This window comes from Phaethon lepturus, unplaced genomic scaffold (genome assembly GCF_000687285.1).
Source record: "Phaethon lepturus isolate BGI_N335 unplaced genomic scaffold, ASM68728v1 scaffold1956, whole genome shotgun sequence".
In the NCBI taxonomy this organism is placed as follows: domain Eukaryota; kingdom Metazoa; phylum Chordata; class Aves; order Phaethontiformes; family Phaethontidae; genus Phaethon; species Phaethon lepturus.
In genome coordinates, this window is record NW_010546749.1 from 1 (window position 1) to 20,478 (window position 20,478).

General features: G+C 36.0%; 1 protein-coding gene across 1 annotated transcript in view; it reads right to left on the bottom strand.

The window, feature by feature from the left end:
* Nucleotides 1-5,750: 5,750 nt before the first annotated feature.
* Nucleotides 5,751-20,478, bottom strand: part of LOC104622570 (low-density lipoprotein receptor-related protein 1B-like) — a gene marked incomplete at both ends in the record, with an annotated part of 82,351 nt that continues 67,623 nt past the window's right edge. The window contains 4 exons of the mRNA XM_010289401.1: nt 5,751-5,915; nt 14,903-15,028; nt 15,526-15,699; nt 18,014-18,130. Coding sequence (XP_010287703.1) covers nt 5,751-5,915; nt 14,903-15,028; nt 15,526-15,699; nt 18,014-18,130 — 582 coding nt within the window. The remainder of the gene's footprint in view (nt 5,916-14,902; nt 15,029-15,525; nt 15,700-18,013; nt 18,131-20,478) is intronic.

Sequence of the window (20,478 nt, forward strand, 5' to 3'; positions counted from 1 at the left end):
ATCTTAAAGGTCTTTTCCAACCTTAATGATGGTGTGATTCTGTGATTACAGAGGCTGTAGTTACTCCTAGTTTGCCATTTTAATTTACTATGTAATAGTAAATAACTTTTTAAATAATCTTCAAAAATAGCTAATAAATATTTTAGTAATCTGTCTCTGTAGTAACTAGTTTTTTTGGGGGAATCTACTCACAGGTCTTAAACTCCTATTTACATTTCTTTTGTAATGAACAGAACACTAAGGAGATCAACTTTGATTCATGTTATTGCCTAAACAACAGAAAAATATTATATATTTTGTATGACCACATGAGGTATTTTCCAATTAAAAAAACCCCAACAACTTTTAGGGAAATAGCGCTATTTTTTTTAAGCTTTCTGAATGCTTCAAAAAGTGAGATCATCCAGATGAATGCCTTCCCCAAGACATAGATTATTTATTTCTTCCAATCAATGGTAAATTCACTACTAGCGTTGTGTATTTTTAAGTTGTTTTGGGTGAATATGCACATTTAATTTGCATATTTCACTTGCTGTCACTATTAAAGAAAACAACGTAGCACTACATTAGTACATACTGTATCATGTCTTCTGGAGTAGTTATCAGCAGTCTGTGGGAATCACAGTAATACATTTCTGTGTGGCTGAAAAAGCATAATTAGCTTTACTGAACCAATAGTAGTGGAGAGAAGTTGTACATAATTAGCCGGTGAGCTGATTGGGATCAGTCCCAACACATATACATTCTCTCCATGATGTGAAAGAAAGGCAGAAAAGAACAATCTCGAAATCCATTAGAGTAGTCTGCTCTTAACAAGGATGGTTATGGTGATTCTGCCGAGACCCTTAGATCAGCTGTGCACCAGACCAGACAGCTTCAACGACTAGCTACCTACCACCCCTCTCCCCTTCCCACAGCCGCTGGCCTGGTGACAAGAAGCCTTTGAGACTACTGGGACCAATATGACATTAGCAAAGTAATCGGGATCTTCACTGAGTGTTTTCAGTGTGTACTACTGTGTCCCAAAATAAACTTGTTTTGCTTCTAAAATAGCATATATATATATAAAATAGATATTATTTAAATTATTTTTAATAATATTTCATCAATTTTCATTTAGTGGAAATATGTGGGTTTTTTACTCATTTTGACACCAACATCACAATTCTATGTGGTTAGACATACTCTTCGTCCTGTAAGTATAGTACAAATACGTATTTATCTAATTTTGTGAACTAGTTAGATGTAGTTAATGTGTTCAAGACATTTAATAAATTGCTGCTGCAAGATTTTTACTTTAAACTGTAAGGAGAAAGGAAGTGCATTTTAATGGTAACATTTGATTTTTTTCCAAATTCCCATTAATTTGGCTTACTGGAGAGTGTTCATTATTATACCAAACTTTTAATTACACGTCTCAGAAGTGTACTTTTAATTAACTGATGACATTTTCTTTGTTCAATTATTGTAGTTCAATACAACTGTCATAAACTTATAAATTTTAATTAAAGCTGCCCCAATCTCTAGCTACATAATGTTCACATAGGAATTTGCCAAAAGGCTTAGCAGTAAGTAAACCAACAGTGAATAATCCCTGAATTGCCAGTGGGATTTGTTTAACAAATTAACATTTGTGTGCAGATAATGAGGTTCTACAATTTACCACATCCAGCAAAGATTTAGCACAATCGTGTTTTAAAAAATGAGTGATACTCTACAATTTACTTAATTGGTTATCACATTACTATTATAAATTAGGTGGTGAAAGAGAATAGGATTTACACATTCACTAGAGCACATACATTCACTAGAAGAGTATTTTGTATGCTGTGTCATTTTATTTATATCAGAATATGATGAAAGGTTTGTTTTTAGGACATCTCTTCCTTGGTTTTTGAGCCAGAAGTCATCAGTAAGGAAATTCTAAGAATTCTAGGGAAGCCTCCCATCAGCAGGGACCCCGCAGAAGCTCATCTCCCCGTGAAGCTAAATTTACTGGCAGTCCCTAAGCTTTCCAAAGGGCATGGATGTAGAATGACACTCATTAGATCGACTGCATCAAACCTGTTTGAGTTGGGTAACATACGAGAATCAATAAGGGCAATCAGAGCTTCTAAGAAAGACGGAGTCAAACAAGCTGAAATTATCACAGGTCATTTCTATTTTGTGATAGGATTTGGATTGGCACTTGCACGCATATGGCTTCTGCAACTTCCAGAGGAAAAAGCTTCATCATTTTCAACAAAAATATATTTTAAAAAAAGAGAAAAGTGGGAAACTATATGCAACTTGATTGCATCAGTTTAGCAGGACAGTTTGATGAGACAATTGTGTAATGGACCAAAACTGTTAGTGCTGCTTTTTGAGGAACTGTTTGTGGGCATTGTAGTATGGGAGGTGGTATGCACAATAGCAATAGCACAGTAGAAGAAATTAAGATGATATTGAGCTGACTTTATTTTAAAATAGTAATTTTATACCTTCCAGAAATGTGAGAGAATTCTCTACCAAAAATAATAAAAAACCCCACAAAAAAACCAAGAAAAAAGTGTGCCAAGTACCTATTTCTAGTGAACAGGTCAACCTGGTAGGAGGTAATAAACCTAGACACAATATAATGCTTAAATTCTACAACCATTAAAGGAAAAACTGAGCAATTCCTAGTAATAAGGAGCCTTTTTATTCTTACATGTAGCAATGTGCAAGAATAAAGACTTACACTAATGGCACTCATATGAACCTGATCAAGCAGATCAACTCTGCCTTACAGGCTGAGACAACGAAAAGAAAATGAATGGACCCTGCTCTGTTCTGGATTTCACACCCGCAGTCCAAACCAGGAATGTTGCGTGCAGCCCCTGCAGCTAAATGTACGCTCACTGATGCAATGACTGAATGACACGCTTTGCACAGTGGTATATCTGACTGGAAAGAGGAAACGGTTGTTGCAAAAACACTTGAGGAATTACGCTTTGTCGACTTAATTACAGTTTTCAGTACTTTTGGGGCATCCAGTTTAGCTTCCCTCTGTAAAATACATAATAGCTTTAGTATATCATGGATTAAAGTAGGATAAAGGGACATCTCCCTGACATGCTAGTTTGTTTCAGAAACAAACGATTTATGGCCTGATATAGACAAGAAATACAGTCTGATAAGAAATACAGATTTCTTCTCAATAGAATATTTACAGGGTCCAGGGGCTAGGCATGCAGGGAAGATGAGATGTGGATCAAGTTGAAAATTTTATCTGGAGTGCTGGATGGAGTCACTTTGGTTTAGAAAGATATACAGTCTCTTTTCCATGTCTCCAGCACCTCAAAGTTATGGCACAGGCTTCAAGGCATGGCTACCCTCATGAACTGGAAACGGCAGATAGGAAATCTGCTTCACTTGATATATGATTATGAAAATGTGATTAAACTAGGAAAGTGGATACAGCACAGCAGAATAATATTCCTATTAGCAGGTAAGAGTAAGAGTCATCAGAACCAGCTCTGTGTTGGTCTCGGCTCATAAAGGCTTGGCACACTTTGGGCATGTGTGGTACAGGAAACTTTAGTTGCAGTTAAAGGTTCGGATTCCCAAAAATCAGGAACTGAACAGTGAGATATGGACTCTGGTGACATCCATGCTGGATCTCCTGATGCATTTTTGGTGCAGGCACATTACCCTGTTTGATACCAAGCAGAAGTAAGGCTAGGACCTGCATCTCCAGGCCCTCTGTGGCAGCTGGGGCCATAATTAACAATTTAGCAGAAGTACATTGCAGAATCTGCTCACAGCTCTCCTTTACTCACGGGTGACCAAACCTACTACGCTAATTATTTTAGCAATGCTAAGAGATTTCAGAAGCCGGATTTAGCGGGGGGTGAGGGGGAGGAAATTAAACCCCCAGCCAACAGCATAGCTGTGTGAGCACAGCGAGTGTTCGCTGCCCGCTGAAGAAAACACGAGCTGCCAGAGGGGAGCGAGCCCTATGGCTACTGCCAAAAGAAAGGGATTAAATGAAACCCTGGGGTCTCTGCAGGATTCAGAACTAAGCTGAGTTCTAGGAGCTGACTTATTAATTTTATGAAGCCTGTTAACCCCACTAAAGTATCAGTTAAATGCCAGACATGTAAAGATGTGGGAGTAAACATCGTCTCCTCAGATGACAAGGAAGTTCTGCACATCATTTAAATCACCCATGACTTACTTTCATTCACTTGCATGTTCTCACTAAATGTGTATTGATCTCACTACAGTGATAAAAATCTCTGCTTATCATTTGTGTCAGTAGTTCCAGCAGCTGTTAGAAGCAGTTTCAAGTATAATTAATCAACAGAAGTAATCATGATTTTCAAATATTTAGTCATTATTAGTGGTGTTAACTATGAACAACATTATTAACCCTCAAATACTCAGAACTGAAAAATCCTGTTTGGCACACAACAGATTACTAGATTTGCACTCACTTGGATTTTTGCCAGCACATCTCAGTAAGTAAGAGAAGGCTCCAGAGGAGCCAGCAAGTGAAGCTAAATTACTAAACTATATAAGCTAACCTCAATTAGCAAGGAGTGTGAAGGAAAACGTGGAGATCTAAGCCTCCCCTGTCACAGAGGCTACAATACGTAACTCTGCGTTACAGGGAGCTCTCTCTGGTTGTGCTAAAGAGTCACAAAGTCCCGTTCTGAAGTCAGGTGCCTGTACTTTTCTTACAGAGATCAGGGTGTTGGTCATTTCATCACGTAGTAGAAAATGATTCACACCACCTTCAGCAGCTGATAGGCTTCTGAGAAGAGACAAGACAGCAAACTCTTCTCCAACTGTTCTACTCTGAATCAAATATTTAAATTTCCTTAGAGCACAAAATAGAATTCAGCTTCTCCTTTCGCACATAATTACTAAATTTTAGACTATTTCTTATCACACTTTCCCTCTCTAGCCCAAACTCTAATTACATTATACAAGCTACAACAGCCTACACATTAGGGACAAAGATCAACTGCCAAATACCCATGTTTTGACAGTTAGGATAATCTCCCTGAAAAGAAGAGATGTGGCTTCAAATTCCAGGAAGGTTTGGTTGATCAGAATTCAGATCCTTTGTTTCCCTGAAAGATATGAATTCTGATCAACCAAATCTTCCTGAGAATTAGGTGAGTGAAATGTCTACTTTGTGAATTCCAGGAAGACAAAGGTAAAAGATTGAGGTCACACGACTCTCTAATTTAAGGAAATACCTCTGTGTGTGCACCTAAAAGTTTAGAGGGAGAATGGAGATAGAGAGAGAGCAAGAAGTGTGGTTGGTATGTGGTTGGTATGCAAGTGTGACTATGAGTCAAACATCTTGCCCCCATAAACGGTGAGCAGCCCAAGAGCCCTGTGAGCTCTCCTGCATGGCAGCGGGCTGCGCAGCAGGATCTCCCCTTGAGTAGGGACGCCTCTCAAGGTTACGCCTGCTGCAGAGATCCCTTACTCCTCAGTATTGAGAGATTCCTTGCTGCAACAGATCCTCAGTAAGTGACTAATAGCTTGCTAAGCTTTATAAGCTTCACTAAGATTATATCTTAGACTGATTGTGCACATCTGGGTTTTTTATGTCAATAAACATACCGCTGCTTCTCTCTCATGAGCAAAGTGCATCACTCCATGGACAAAGCAAGTAAGTTACAAAGGGAAAAATATCACAAGCAAGGAATAAATTCAAACATTTGAATTAAGGCAGGTGCAATAGTAAGATACAACTGCTTAGAAATATTTACCGAGGAGAGAGGCTCCACAGGTTCCTCCATTCTGGCAGTAGTTGTAGCAGTGGTTAGTTTCACACCTTTCACCAGAGTAACTTGGCCAGCAGTGACATCGAGGATCCCCCTTCTCATTGATAATGCACTTTCCTCCGTTTTCACAGGTTATCTTACAGGTATCATCTGCAGCAAGAGCACACATAGAATTTTTTTCAACAGCTCCATTTCATGTAACTGGCAAAACAGAACCTATTCTCATGTTAAATAGAGCTACAGATCTCTATCAATGGGGGAAAAAACCCACCACTTTTCAAAATGGAGGAAGTAAACTATCACTTCTGTTTCCGCAGTGCCGGGGCCGGGGGGAAGACGCACTTAGGAGACTGTAAGCCCTCACTGAAAGCTGCAGAGATGGTGGGAGCTGCACTAGCCTGTAACAGCGGGGCTGTGAGCTTGTACCGAGTTGGGGGCACGTGCATGGCAGTCGTGCTTCGCCCCACTGATGCCACACTAAAGTTAACCGCCTTAGAAAGTAAGCTAGTAATGACAGTATGGGTTTTTGCTTGAAACTATCGTTCCTAGTTAGTTTAAGAAATGAAAAAATGGATGTTGGTTTCACCTGGGGATCTCAGTAAACTTCCCAGTAATATTCTGGTGACCTCAGCCTTTTCCTATTTGGTTTTTTGGATCTCTCTTCCACTCTCTCTATTAACTAACACTCTTCTCAACTAAACCCTATCCAAAATATTTAAAAGGAAATTGTTCAGCCTTTAAATCCTCCTCAAAAATTGCTATTTGCATACTAACTTGTTGCTCCTAAGCCATATTTTCTGATTTATTTTTGTTCTTGTCTGCTCAGTCTGTAAAATCACTGAGAAGACATACTACCTGCTGCTCTGCATTCACCAAGTGCTTACGGCAGTAGTGCCACCGTCTCAGCGGTGAGGTACGAGGTGACACAAATTCTGGTTAGGCCAGATTCAATCTTTCTATAAAACTGTTTTGCAATTAGAGTTGTGCCCATCTTGGAAACATTTTGAAAAATAAATCTCTATTCATTTCAGTGAAGATATAAAATCCTTCAATGACATCAACAAGAAATTAATTATAGACAAGCATACATACAATGCTCAAACATCCAAATAATTGTAATCCTAAAGAAATAGACAAGCACCTTTCCAGCCCAAAACATGCTTTCAGCAATAAGACCTTTCATTTTTCACATAGCAAAACAAATCCTGTGAAGCCAGACTGTTGCCTAACTAATCCAGCACTCAAACCTACATGGCTTTTCACAAAAGGGATACCACAAACACTACGAACTCTTCAGTAATATATCCACCAGATGCAGATGTTTTGCTGAATTAATCTATTTTAGTTAAATAACTAATCAAAAAGAGTCAAGGATCCCATTTGTCCTATACTTGTTGAGATCTAGCATTGACTGACACAGGCACACCAACTCCTTTTATTTCACATGTAGAGAAACACATATCTGTAAGTGCAGAATTTAGGAATGTTGGATATCCTTTGGCTGAATAGCTCTGCAGAGTCCAGTAATATAACTGTGCTTAAGCAGCAGCCTTTTTGGATGCACCCAAGTCTCTCTTTCCTGCCCATGGACACCCCTTCTTGCTTCTAGGCAGGGTCTGGCTGCCTCCATTCACGGCCAGTGCTGAGACGGTGCAGACCTGTAACCTGCGATCAAACCTGTTTAAACAAAACTTCAGGGAACCCATCATCTTTCAGGCAATTGTACCTCTCAAATTAAGCTGAAACTAGACAACAAATCTAAAAGTTCTTGTGGGGGATTGAACTGGCATATGATTACTTCAGTTTTACAATATAAATATGAAATACCATATGAGCTTAATTTGTTGGTATCCACCCTAGCTATATACCTCTGCTGTAACAAAGCTACTTTGTATTTGGGAGTTTGAGGATGCCTCAGTGTTTTATTTATTTGGGTGGTTCATTAAATCCTTTGATGTACCATGAACCATTCTTCAGTTACTCATTATAGAAGTTGTTTAAATGGATAATGTAGCATATCTTATTGGAGAGAAGGTCTATTTTTGTTTTGCTTATCTTATCTGTTTTACTTATCATTAGTCATGAGTTTATAGAGCAGAACTTGGTAAAAATGGCATAAATAACACTGAGGTACAGATAACTGCTCATTTTTATGAACATTTTTGATAGCATATTAAAAACATGTTGTATTTCTCTTCTAGAGCAATTCCACAGAATTAAGATATAAAATTTCAAAAAAGAATTTCAATTGAGACAGACTATGAATTCAAGAGAAAAAGAGAGTATCAAAAGGCATATTTAGAACTACAAAACGTGAACTACAAACTTGAAAGTTACTGTAACCACACCAAGAAATACAGGAAAATCTACTGAGCCAAAAATTACCCACAATAAAGATTTTCTAATCTAACTGGCTTTCAAAGATTGGGACACTCATGTCTTACGGTGTTAAAATGAAATATATGTTATAACTTTATGCAATGGTAAACTGAGAAGGTTCATGAAAACACATAAAAGTTTGTAATATTTTGTATCATCATAGTATTATTAAAATTCGCTACTGATTTTGTTCTCTATAAAACATTCTAAATTCAAGAATTTCAACACAAATCTACCATGAAAGAAAGAAAAGTTACTACAACAATTCCGGACTTGAAATAAGCTAAGACATAGGATTGAAAGATGTAATGGATAAGCCAGTTTTAGAATACTATGTCAGACTTTAATAATATAGGGGATTTAATGCTGCTGCTTTGTTGTCTGAAGGTAAATACAAGAATCAAATTACTCTTGCTGATTTGCTTCAACTGAGTACAAAAGGGGATCAGATGCCTTTGTGTGGGAGATGAGCAGAACAGTGCCATAGGAGAAGACAGGAAGAAAAAGAATACAGGAGAGACACACAGAAGAATCGTTATAAAAAGCTGAATACTCTTAATCTGAATTACTTAATAAAGACCTCTGAAAGAAGAGCTAGAAACAATTCTAGTTAAGTACCTATTATTGGAACAAAGTTTAAAAAAAAAAAATCAGAAAAATTTCTCTCTGGAGTCAATTCAATACTGCTCTGAACTTGCTGGAACCTGGACTCAGAATCACAGAATCATTAAGGGTGGAAAAGACCTTTAAGATCACGAAGCCCAACCATCAACCCAACACCACCATGCCCACTAAACCATGCCCTGAAGTGCCACTTATACATGTTTTTTTGAACATTTCCAGTGATGGTGACTCCACCACCGCCCTGGACAGCCTCTTCCAATGTTTGAGCACTCTCTCAGTAAAGAAATTTTTCCTAATATCTAGTCTAAACCTCCCCTGGCACAAGCTGAGTTATGGATTTGAGGGCTCAACGACCTCTCAGCCGCTTTTTTTTACTTCTGAAATGACAGAATTAAATCGTTTCACTTGTTATCCTACTCCTAGTCTAGCTACTGTATCTCTCTAATATGAAAGAAAGGAAAGGTTTACGGGTCATGTAATTTTATGTATTCTCTCCTAGCTTGGTTATTTAGTCTTCTGCTGCCTTGATTTGCCTATTTCAATCTTAATATACCTTTAATAAAGAATAAAGTAACTTTGATTTGCAGTTTTTCTTGTTTTTCTTCCTGATATAACGGTTTGACGCAAACATTAATGGACTTACGATTTATTTGCTCCATGTTTGACTTTTTCCTTTAACTGAAAGTAAAAGTAAAATCTTACACAAAAGAAACTCTGATAAGGCAGCAAAACAAAGCCTTGTGAACTCTATTTTGTCCTTCACTTGTTCAATTTTTTTATATTCCATCCCTCTCCCACAATCACACACACATCTTTTATTGGCATTTCTATAACAACCCTTTCTCTCTTGAGAAAAATGCATCTTACTTTTTGCTATTTTTTCCCTTTGAAATATCCACTGATTTCTGGACTAGGCAGTTAAATGGAGAGATGACCCTATAGAGCACAAAGTTCATGAACTACATTCTTTGGTACAAGAAGAGTTTCCCTCCCCACAGTGCAAAATACCCACCTCATGCAGCAGAAAGTTATTTGTTCTTGCGTACCCTTCAGGCAAATGTGTAGCTCATCCTTTACTGAGATGAATGCCCAGTATTAAAGACAGAATACAGAGTTCTAATGTTATGGTAAGATTCCGTAAATCTTCCTGTCCCTCCAGATGAGGGTTTCACTATCTGCCAGTTTTCCATATGCTGAAATTTATCAGAACAAGTTGTGATCACCAAATTTTGTCTGAACGCTGTAAGACATTGGGGCTCTTAACAACCTGATATAGTTGAAGATGTCCCTCCTCATTGCAGAGTGGTTGGACTAGATGACCTTTAAAGGTTGCTTCCAACCCGAACTATTCTATGGTTCTAAGACAGATCCGCCTCTTTGTTTTCCCTTCACATTTTGTTTTCTTTTAAAAATCTGTTTGCTTTACAACTTTAAATGGAAGAGAAAGGCTAAAAAAAGGGTGCACAATGAAAAAAAACTAACCGACACTTGCTGTAATGTAACCCGTATTCTTCTGTTCTGGGAAATACCAGACACAACAATAACTCCTTTGTAAATACAGAAGATACTGCTGTAAACAAAAGATTTTTTTTTTTTTTTTTCCCAGACCAGAAGCAGATTTCTGTGTGACTCCTGTTCTATTTGATATCTAAAAACACTGAAAGCAGGACAAAACTCAAGAAGATACCATGGATTGAACTGCCATAGGTTTTGCTAGTACAGCTCCCTGAGGCAGACTTCGTGGGTAAAAAAGAAGTTATATAGGGATTAACCTCTACATCCCCAGCCAAAGCATTTGGTCTACCTGCAATCTATGTGTGCAGTGGGAAAGTCCCCACAGAAATGTGCTGAAGGAAACACCATGATAAATTAAATGTTTCATCTCTGTTCAGAAGCAACATCGATACGAGTCTCTGTAATTTTTCTCAGGCTTTTCATCCAGCCAAGAGAGGACACATATTCCCGTCTTAAAATGAAAGTGATAAACGTGCAGCTACAGAATACGTAACTCTTGGAAGTGTTCATTACTCTTGCTCACTCAGCTGTGGTACACACTGTCTTCCTCCAGTGCAAGTCTCTGTATTTTCACCCTCTTGGTACGTTTTTGGCTTCATTGTGCTACAGACAATTAGATACAATAAACCTAATGGATGAACATACAGTGCTCTTACGAAAATGAAGTTGTACTCTACCCATTTGAAAACTAAAGGGTAGCTTCTAAACTGAAAGAGTCAGGCCTGCTATAGTCAATAAATAAACCACAAAAGAACTGTGCTCTGTCAGTCATAATCACCTAGGGAGAAATGAGATGGAAGCTTACTTAAGACCACACAGGAACTCTCATGTTGTTACAAAAACCATTCTGAATGGTACAACACACATATGTTGTAACAACTCTGGCTTGAAAAAGCCGAATCAAACTCAAAAGCTGCTTCTCATCAGTTGTGTGAGATGCTGGTGAAACAGCTGTCTGAAGCAATCTGGATTCAGTTTTACAGAAATCTACTGAGGATTCAATATTTAGAATTCCTCACATAGGATTTATGAAGAAAAATCAACTCAATGGATTAAACCAGTAGTAATATTATGCAGAATTTCAAGACTTCGTTCAATATTCTTTTGTGGGGAAAAAGAAAAAACAAACCAAAAAAACCCAAACCAACACAAACCCAACAATCCAGTGAACAAGAATCTGAGTCACTTTTTGGGATACAGTTACAAGAAACAGAGCAAGACTGAGATTAACTCCCAGTCCCTAACCCTAAAGTAGACTGACTGATAAGAAATTTTACCAACGATGAAAGGCATCCTTACAACAGTCATGTCAAAACCTACCAAAATGAAGAATGGCATAATAATGTGGAAAATAATCATTATTTGTTAGAAGGCATTTTTCACAAGGATAGAGACATATTCATTGTCAAAACAGATTCTTCAAATACAGACTCTTCCTGGGGGCACTATTCAAGATGGATGGGAATTGGAGATGGCTGTGCCATTTTGCCCCTGTCAAGTCATGGAAATCTGTCATTAGCTTCCTTACTACATTTTAAAAAGACTCAAAGCACTTAAAAGACACTAAAAAATATTATGAATGTTCAATATACTACTGTTTGCTATTGTAACTTGAATTATATATTCAAAAAGTACAGTTTAGTCACATTAGTTCTTGATAGCCACAATTACTACTAATTTGTGAAACTAAAAGACTTCTTATATGACTTGAAATAGCTACTGCGCAAGTACAAAACAACCAGTACACCTCACTTCTATTGATACATGAATGCCGTCTACTAAAAGAGACTTAAAAAGCTGAGTTTTCAGATCTGTATATTAGTGGTAGTGTATTTTTGAACACGCAAAATATAATGTACATACATCATTGTAACCTACCTACTATAAACTATTGCACTGTGATCAAACCAGTAACAAAACCAAATGAATACATCAGATAAGAAGTGTTTCACAGATACTCATGTCTCAAATGAAAATCTTCTGGACTTCATTCTTTCAAAGACAACCCAAAAGACTACCAAAATCAACACGAATATTTCAATTGACTTCGAATCGGGATTTTATTGCAGACCAACAAAAAAATGTGACTATATAACCTCCCTTTGGATTAATGTCAGATCACTTGTCTACAATATACACGTTTTGACAGCCGTGTAAGGCAGGAATTGCTGTTCTGAGTTACTGACATCCATAACTATGCCAAAAATGCTCTGAGACAACAAAGACAATATAATGCTAGATTTAAACAAGCTGAATGTATGGAGTTTGGAATATTTCATATACATTTTCTAGCTCTTCATCAGAAAAGGAAAGGAAAACTATGGCTCCCATATTTTTTTTATACCATACTGTATAACTTCCTAAAGGAAAAGAACCTGGTTTAGAACTTCAGTCATCTTTTGTTTGCAGGCTATTAGTGACCTATTAAAGGCAAGCGAGTTGCAGACAGCCATTAATTAAAAACACGTATTAATTCAAGATGCTGATCTTGAGGTCAACTCCAATCTTTCCATGAATCTCTGTTGATCCTTGGAAGCGTAAGTGGGGTGTCAGCATGAGACAAACATTTAACATCCACTTCATACTTTTTTATGAAAAAGTATCAAAACAGTGAAAAAAACACACACCTGTTAGTGTGCTATGACACGGAGGCTTGTTTCATAATAATTTATAATCTGTGAGGCTACAAAACCTGAAGTTTACTATTACAAACATAGCATACAAGAAAAAATGTACAAAAAAGACTATGCTAGACATTACTTGAAATATAATTGTAATCAGAAAACTAAGAAACACTTGTTCAGCAACCCTTTGAAAAGGCATAACAGACATGGCAGTTGTGGGAAGATAGTGAAAATTATCAATATATTAAAAATGCTTCTCTAAGCATTTTCTGACTGTCCATAAAAATTTACAACCAGCAGTAAAATAACTGGAAAGCTGCTTCAGATCCTTCTCTCATAAAAACATACCTTCCTGAAAACTCTACCATGGCATAATCCTTTGCTCCACTAGTAAAACTGTAGAATTACTGAAATTATGGGCTTGAATGACTACCAGTCATCAGTGAAAAACAATATTCTTTTATTCGTCCTTTCTGCAACACGTACGTAGTAACTAGGGTAATTTGAAATAATTTTTAGGTGGTACTGTATCAGCAGAAAATCTTGACGAGTATCCATCTCAGATGAACAAAGAGCTGACACCTGGAGGGAGGATGGATGCTCTCTCTGAAGACAAAGGGTGTTTAGACTGATTTGTCTCAAGAGTTAGAAACCTTGTACAGTATACTAGTGTTTTCTATTACATCTACTTCAGTGACATCATTCTCCTCTAACAGCGGAAATTGTTGTATAACAGCTGTAAACTACTTTATAATTGTATAGCTACTACATAAATACACATTGATAGATATTCAGGTGAGGACTTAAGCAATAAAGCTTTCATTTACTGTATTTTTTGCTATAGCATGGTGTCGTACATATAGAAGTTGGTTCTGTAAATGCGTTGCATACAATATGATCCTACACAAGCAAAAACAAGAATGGATTTGTAATATAGGACAAGTTTTCTAATATTGTTTTACTCTCCAATTTATTCGTAAATTCCTTGATACAGAAATACTACTAGACAGGAGAACTTTATTAATACCTCATCATAAAACACTAAAACACAGTTGTATTAATTCAATATTTAAAGACTGGGCAGTACAAATAGGTGATATTTTCTCCACAGAATGATGGCATTTTAGATAATTTAATTTAATTGCTAAATTGAGCATTTTATGTACTGAGGATCTCACCAGAATCTGTATCACTTACACTTCTGAGCCTGGAATTAAAGATTAGAAACACCTCCGAATACATTCTGACTTCTCACACACATAAGAAATCCTGCTCTATGATTTCAGTAACCTTTTAAAATTCAAGATAGCTAAGAATTCATTCCAGCTGCTTGACCACCTTAGGTTTGCCTCAATTAGAGTGGGAATAGTTTTCAAGTACTTACTAATCTTCTTTGGAGAAGAAGATTCCCACCCCACCCACCCCACCCCCCCAGCCTAAGCAAGAACTTAGTAGCTCTTTTACCATGAAGTCTAGTTTCCTGTGTCTTGATATTAGACATTAGTGGATGTTACTGAAAGACATAATTTTAGATAAAAATATTTCAGTTCTTTCTCGCCTGTTACTTCAAAGTCATTATTATTTGCTATGCTGCTCTTACTGCTTTTTGCTTATTGCTGCAGTCTAAGCAGAGGTATTTCTTGATGGTGTTTAAGGTTATTTCTTTCTCCTGAAGAGCTAATATTTAATTTGGAATCCAAAATGCTTCAGAGCTCTTCAAAATTCTTTTGGTCAATATATATATACACATTCACATTTAAATATCATCTTGTATCAGTTCATCTGAAAGCTCATTTCTAATTTTGATGAATTTAAACAGTTTTTTTTTTAAATCAGGGATTTTACTTCTTCACATTTAGTTTCCATTTCAGATACGTAATATGTATGTTGAGCAACATCACAAAACTCTTGACTCATAGGCAGCCTAGCCTTTTGCAATGACAAAACCTGACCACGTGTTTATTTACTGTTTCCCATGCGGTTGTCAATACATACCTAAGAGACTCTGGTCAATGCATGTTCCATTCACCAACGACTTTCCCTCTGGACAAGCACATGTTGCACCAGAAGGGTTGAGCAAACAAATGAATTCACATGTCAGGTCCAAGCATGGATTAGGCACTGTTTAAGAAGAGACAATATTATTATTTTTTTTTTTTAAATTACACTGTGTTATAGAGCTAGGAAAAAATAATCAGATATAAAAATTCTGATACACTCCTGTTTTCCAGGATATCAACAGCCTAAAGTCAATGAACACACTCAGATGGCAGTGCAAGACTCACACCAGGATAGAATTTATTCCAGTAACAAAAAGCGTATTGGTAAAAAAACTCATACGGTTGTGGCTAGAGGTATTTGCAGTCATCCCTCTCTCAGTTTTTTTATACCTCATTTACAGTGTGGGTACACAAGGCAAGCACTTGGCCAATGTCCTTTCAAAGGAGAGAAAATGCATCAAAAAATCTAAATTAAACTTATATAAGAAAACACGACTAAATCTATTTTCAGTTTCTACAATCGGGCTCTGTTTTAGATTTGTACAAATTTGTTACATTTTTTTCTCCCCTGAGGTGAACTTGCTCAATATTGAGTTTAAAGTAATTATGCTTACTCACAGTCCATTTGTTTGTAGCGGTGAAAAATCAAGGCACTTTTTGCTTTATCAACATCCACACTTAGATATTCTACAAGGCTCCTGCCAAATTTCTGTACTCTAAATGCACCATTTTTAGGACCTGCTCCATAAATGTAATCTTCAAAAATGTCAATTCTATGTGGATGCAGTAAACCTTAAATAAAAATGAATAATAAATACAAATATATATATTCATATCCAAAAAATAAAAACTTTGTTTTAATAACAACTTCAATTGCATTACTGCAATTTCCACCTTTCAGAAGCTTGTTTTATACTCACAAAGATTGCCTTTTGCAAAGCATCTCCTTAAAAGGAACTCTTCCCATACTACAAGCAACTAAAGTCTCTAGCTTTTCACAGAATTCAGCCTCAGAAACTCATTGAATATTGAAAAGTAGGGAAACACCACAGTAACAACTAGCTAATTAGAACATACTTAGCTGTAACACTTTAACTACAAGTATGTGCCAAGAAAAAAACAGATTATTTTGCTGTACATAAAAGAAACTATTCTGACAAAATGTTTCTTCAGCTCCTTCTGAACATGTTTGAAATGCTAGCTTTCACACTACACTTATTTTAATTCATAATTATAGTAAATTATTACAAAATAAAATGCTAAGCCTCTACTAATTCCTCATTTTTAAGAGCTAAGACTGCCGATTAGATCACATAGTTGGATTTCCTATGCGCAACTGTCTGTGGAATTTCACACATTTACTCACATAACAAGGCAATAGCTTCTGACTACAACTTCTTTGCCAGAGATGCATCTCTTCTTGATTTGAAGCCGTAAGGAAACGGAACCTATCATTCCTTGTGATGCCTTGTTCCTACTACTATCCCCATTTACTGTTAAAATAGTTTTATAGTTCATTTCTATTTATTCAGTTTCTTTCTACCGTTTTTCCACTCTATCAATAATTGCTACTCAGTATTTTATTTCAATACAAATATTTATAAATTTGAATTCATTATTTTATGGTTGTTTAATTAAATGGGTCAAAGTTTTTAGTCTCATCGCAAAGCAATTTCTAGACTCCTCCAATTTTCTTCTGGTCCCATTTCTCTAATTTTTCCATAGTTACTAAAAGTGTCCACAGGAGACAAAAGGTGACATTGCATTACTGATCTTGTATTTCAGTATTAAATGCTACATATGGAATTTTAAAAGTCTCTACATTCCACTTTCCCCTTTATAAACCCCAAATTTGCTGAATTTGGCACAGTGCAGTATAACCTTTCTGTGCTATAAAATATTTCGAAAGTCATCACATTATATGCCTTTTAGTCTGTAGCACTGTTGTGCCTTTTTTACCCTTGAAGAATAACCTCACGTTTATTCTTAAAATACAAATTACTACTGAGACACGTTAAAACACAATCCAGCATACTCTGTCAGTCTTCGTACCAGCCACATGCCCAGCCACCACGAAATACTATAACCAAAGGAGGTGCAAAGCAGAGTGATGAAGAGGAATTACTGTCTTCTAAAATCTTTTGTCAGGCATCTGCATGGTAAGGTTCAGCATTACAAGAGGTTGTAGTCAGATCCCTACGCTCAACAAAGCGATCCTTCTTGAGATGACTACTTCCATGTATATTGATCTAAATTGTGAAATAAAATGCTACTAAACCAGAATAAGATTATTTCAATCTGGTCCTGCTCAATTTGGATTATGGGAGATTTTTCCCAAACTCCCTAATGAATTCCAGACCATTGGTTAAAACAGTCAGCAGCACTACATGTAATATCATCCTCATGAAACTCCACTACCAACTGCCCACTAAGCAATCCCTCCAAAAAACCCTGCTTTCAAATTTTTATATTTTTTAATGTTCCCTTTCTTTTCTACTAAAATTTCATAAATTGTTACATATGTTATAAAATTGCTAAAAAGCCAACATGCAATTCTATAAAAACAAAGTTTGTTTAACCAGAATCTCTTTTCTTATGAAAGGAACTTTCCTCATTCACATTCTGTTAACAGAATTATGTGATTATTTACTGACCTGAAAGCCAAATCCATTATTTTTCCCAGAACTGATTCAGGTCAACTGTTCTATAAACTATACAATTCCTGTCCTATACAGACTGCTCTAATTTCTGACTAGTCAAGGTCCTCCTGCTGCTACGTAAATCCAAGTGAGGTCAAGCATAAATATTAATCACATTGTTATTTGATAATACCTAAGCTAATAATTAGATAACAATCCTGGAGATTTGCACATATCATTCAAATTTTGTTCCCCTAAAGTAACTTTATCAGATTATCTAAAAGCTAAAATTACCTTAAATTATCTTAAATATCTATTTGTTTAGATAATATCTGAAGTATTATCTAACAAAAGCAATGAATATTACTTAATAATCACTGCTTTTTGCTTACATAGTTCCTCTGAATAGTGAAACTTCAGCCAAATAAAATAAAATAGAAATCATGTTATAGAAACACTCTCCATACCTTGTTTAGTGCTCACAGACACAACTGAATCGGAACCATCAAAAAGAACGCTGCCAATAACAGATAATTCAAAATCAGCCCAGAATAAACGCTGACTGAACTGATCAACTACGAGACCTACAAAGAAAAAGTTCAAACAGGCATATAAAACCTGGGTGGGGAAAAAGTATTTTTATGTAACTGTACATTTTTATATCGTTCCTATTCTTCTGAACACAAAATATGGTCACAATGAAAAAACATGACTGGAAACCAGGGAGAATAAAATATAACACCTTCCACTTAAACCTTCCCCTTGAGGCAACCGTGGTTTTTACTTTCTTTAATTTTTCCAAGGTCAGTACCTTTTCAAACCCATTATCCTCAGCAGGTAGAGTTATATATCAGGTGGGAATTAAATATAGAATCTAATCCTGTAATTTGGTCTACCAACAAAAAAAATCTATTATGTCAATAGATTTCTAAGCAGTAGCACCAGTGTGACCATGTGTTAAAAACAAGGCGTTATAGAGTCTTCCTAACCTATCCTGTTTCCACAAGAATATAACTGTGGGTTTTTTTGTTGTCACCAACACTTCACATGTAGTAATTATTACAGAAATAAATATCAGATTATTTTAATTAGTGTTACAGCAATATTGACAGATGTAAGTATTTGCATATATATGGAAAGAAAGTACAAGTGTGAGGAACTGAGAGCAGAAAAGAAGACAAAAAATAGATAAAATTGTGACTACCCAGCCTCTAAAGAGTTAAATCAAGCAGTCCATGTTTCATAGAGGATGGTTAAATGAATAATATGCCGTTTTAGGTCATGTCTAAAGCTTCAACCTGAAAAAAATATTTGAACCATAAAATAATTTAATTCTAAGCTTTTGAAGTTGTGGTGTATTTTTAATAAGAATGGGAAAAAGTATTTTTCTTCCTGTTTATGTAAGTAGGTAAGTCAGAAAAAATACATCAAAAGAAATTATACATAACAGCAAAAATTCTCATCTTAAGATCATAAATTAATCAGCTAGAGATAGATGAGAGGAAGTGGAGGAAGTCTGATGCACAGACCAGTGAAATATGTTTATATTTGCAACTCCAATAAAAACCAACTCTTTAAAAGAAACACTGGTATTCAGGCATACAGCTAAAGAGAATAATTTCTGGTAAAAGATAATCACAATATGTCAACTCTGTGTGATACATGGTACCTGTAAGGGGGAATATTTTAGAAGCAGTCCCCAGTCTCCAGCTTTAAATTATTCTTTGCATTTTAATAAGAATATTAAAATATCAAATAATAAACAAACAACATTCTCAATGTAACTTCCACAGTATCAGAGATAACACAATGTAAAAAAGTACTTTTTTTGTTTTATACATATAGCACTGCTGTGATAGTAATTTTAATGTAAATCCTGTGAAGTAAAGCCCAAATGCTCAACCTCTCTCTCTTACTTGAAATAGGAAACGCATATTTAGCAATAAATTTAAGAGCAGTGGAACACAGATGTTCAGTAAAATCTTAAACTTCATCTAAACAACAGTAGCAAAGTCTCATTTGGGAGGAAATATTAAAGGCTTGGACTCTTTCTTTGCACGCCCTCTACAATGACACGTTTCTGTGTGAAATATTTGACAAAAAATTAAAAGACTTTATAAACATATACTTTCTACCATGAATTAAAGGAAGAAAAGCACAGAAAGATGCCACAAAAGTGTTTTCAGGCAGTAGGTACAGGAAAATGCAAGGCATTTGTGAAATTCCCTCCTTGCAAAATCTGCTCATTTTTGGTAATTCTGCTAATTTTCTTAATTTTCATGTTATTCATCCTTGGAAGAAGACAGAGGTCTGGTTAAATGTTTATATGAAATTTTTCTATATAAAGTATATCAAGGAAAATTTTATGAAGAAAAGCTCTTGCAGTTCTGTTTCTGGTCAGGGAAGAACTAAATACTTGCATTTTCAGCTAAGTTTGATCATACTATTACCACCTACAAAATTCATGTCACAAATCCAATCCTGATGGCCAAAAAGAAAAGGGTTTAAATGCCCTTTAATGACTGAGGAAGCGGTGACTAGCTCCATAGATTATAAACTTGGCAAGCAACCAGACCAATAAAAAGACAGACAAAAAAGCACAATTCCAGCAATTAGAACGAAATCTAATGATTTGTACATCTGATATGTTCACAATGTTTTATATAAGAAGTTCAGCAAAGAATACGTAACAACCCTGATAAACATAAAAGCCTGCTTTCAGTCTGAATAATCAGAAGTTTCTGAATTTACTATTGACTAGGTATTTTTTATTAGTATTACTATTGTGCTTCTTACTTACCTAAGGAGCATAAGCTTCCTCCCCTCAAAGCTTTCCTTATCACATATGTAATTTCTTAACTTGCTATATTTCAATCTAATGTCAATAAAGCAAGAGTGTTTCCATTTCCTATGCATGATTTGCATGCACACC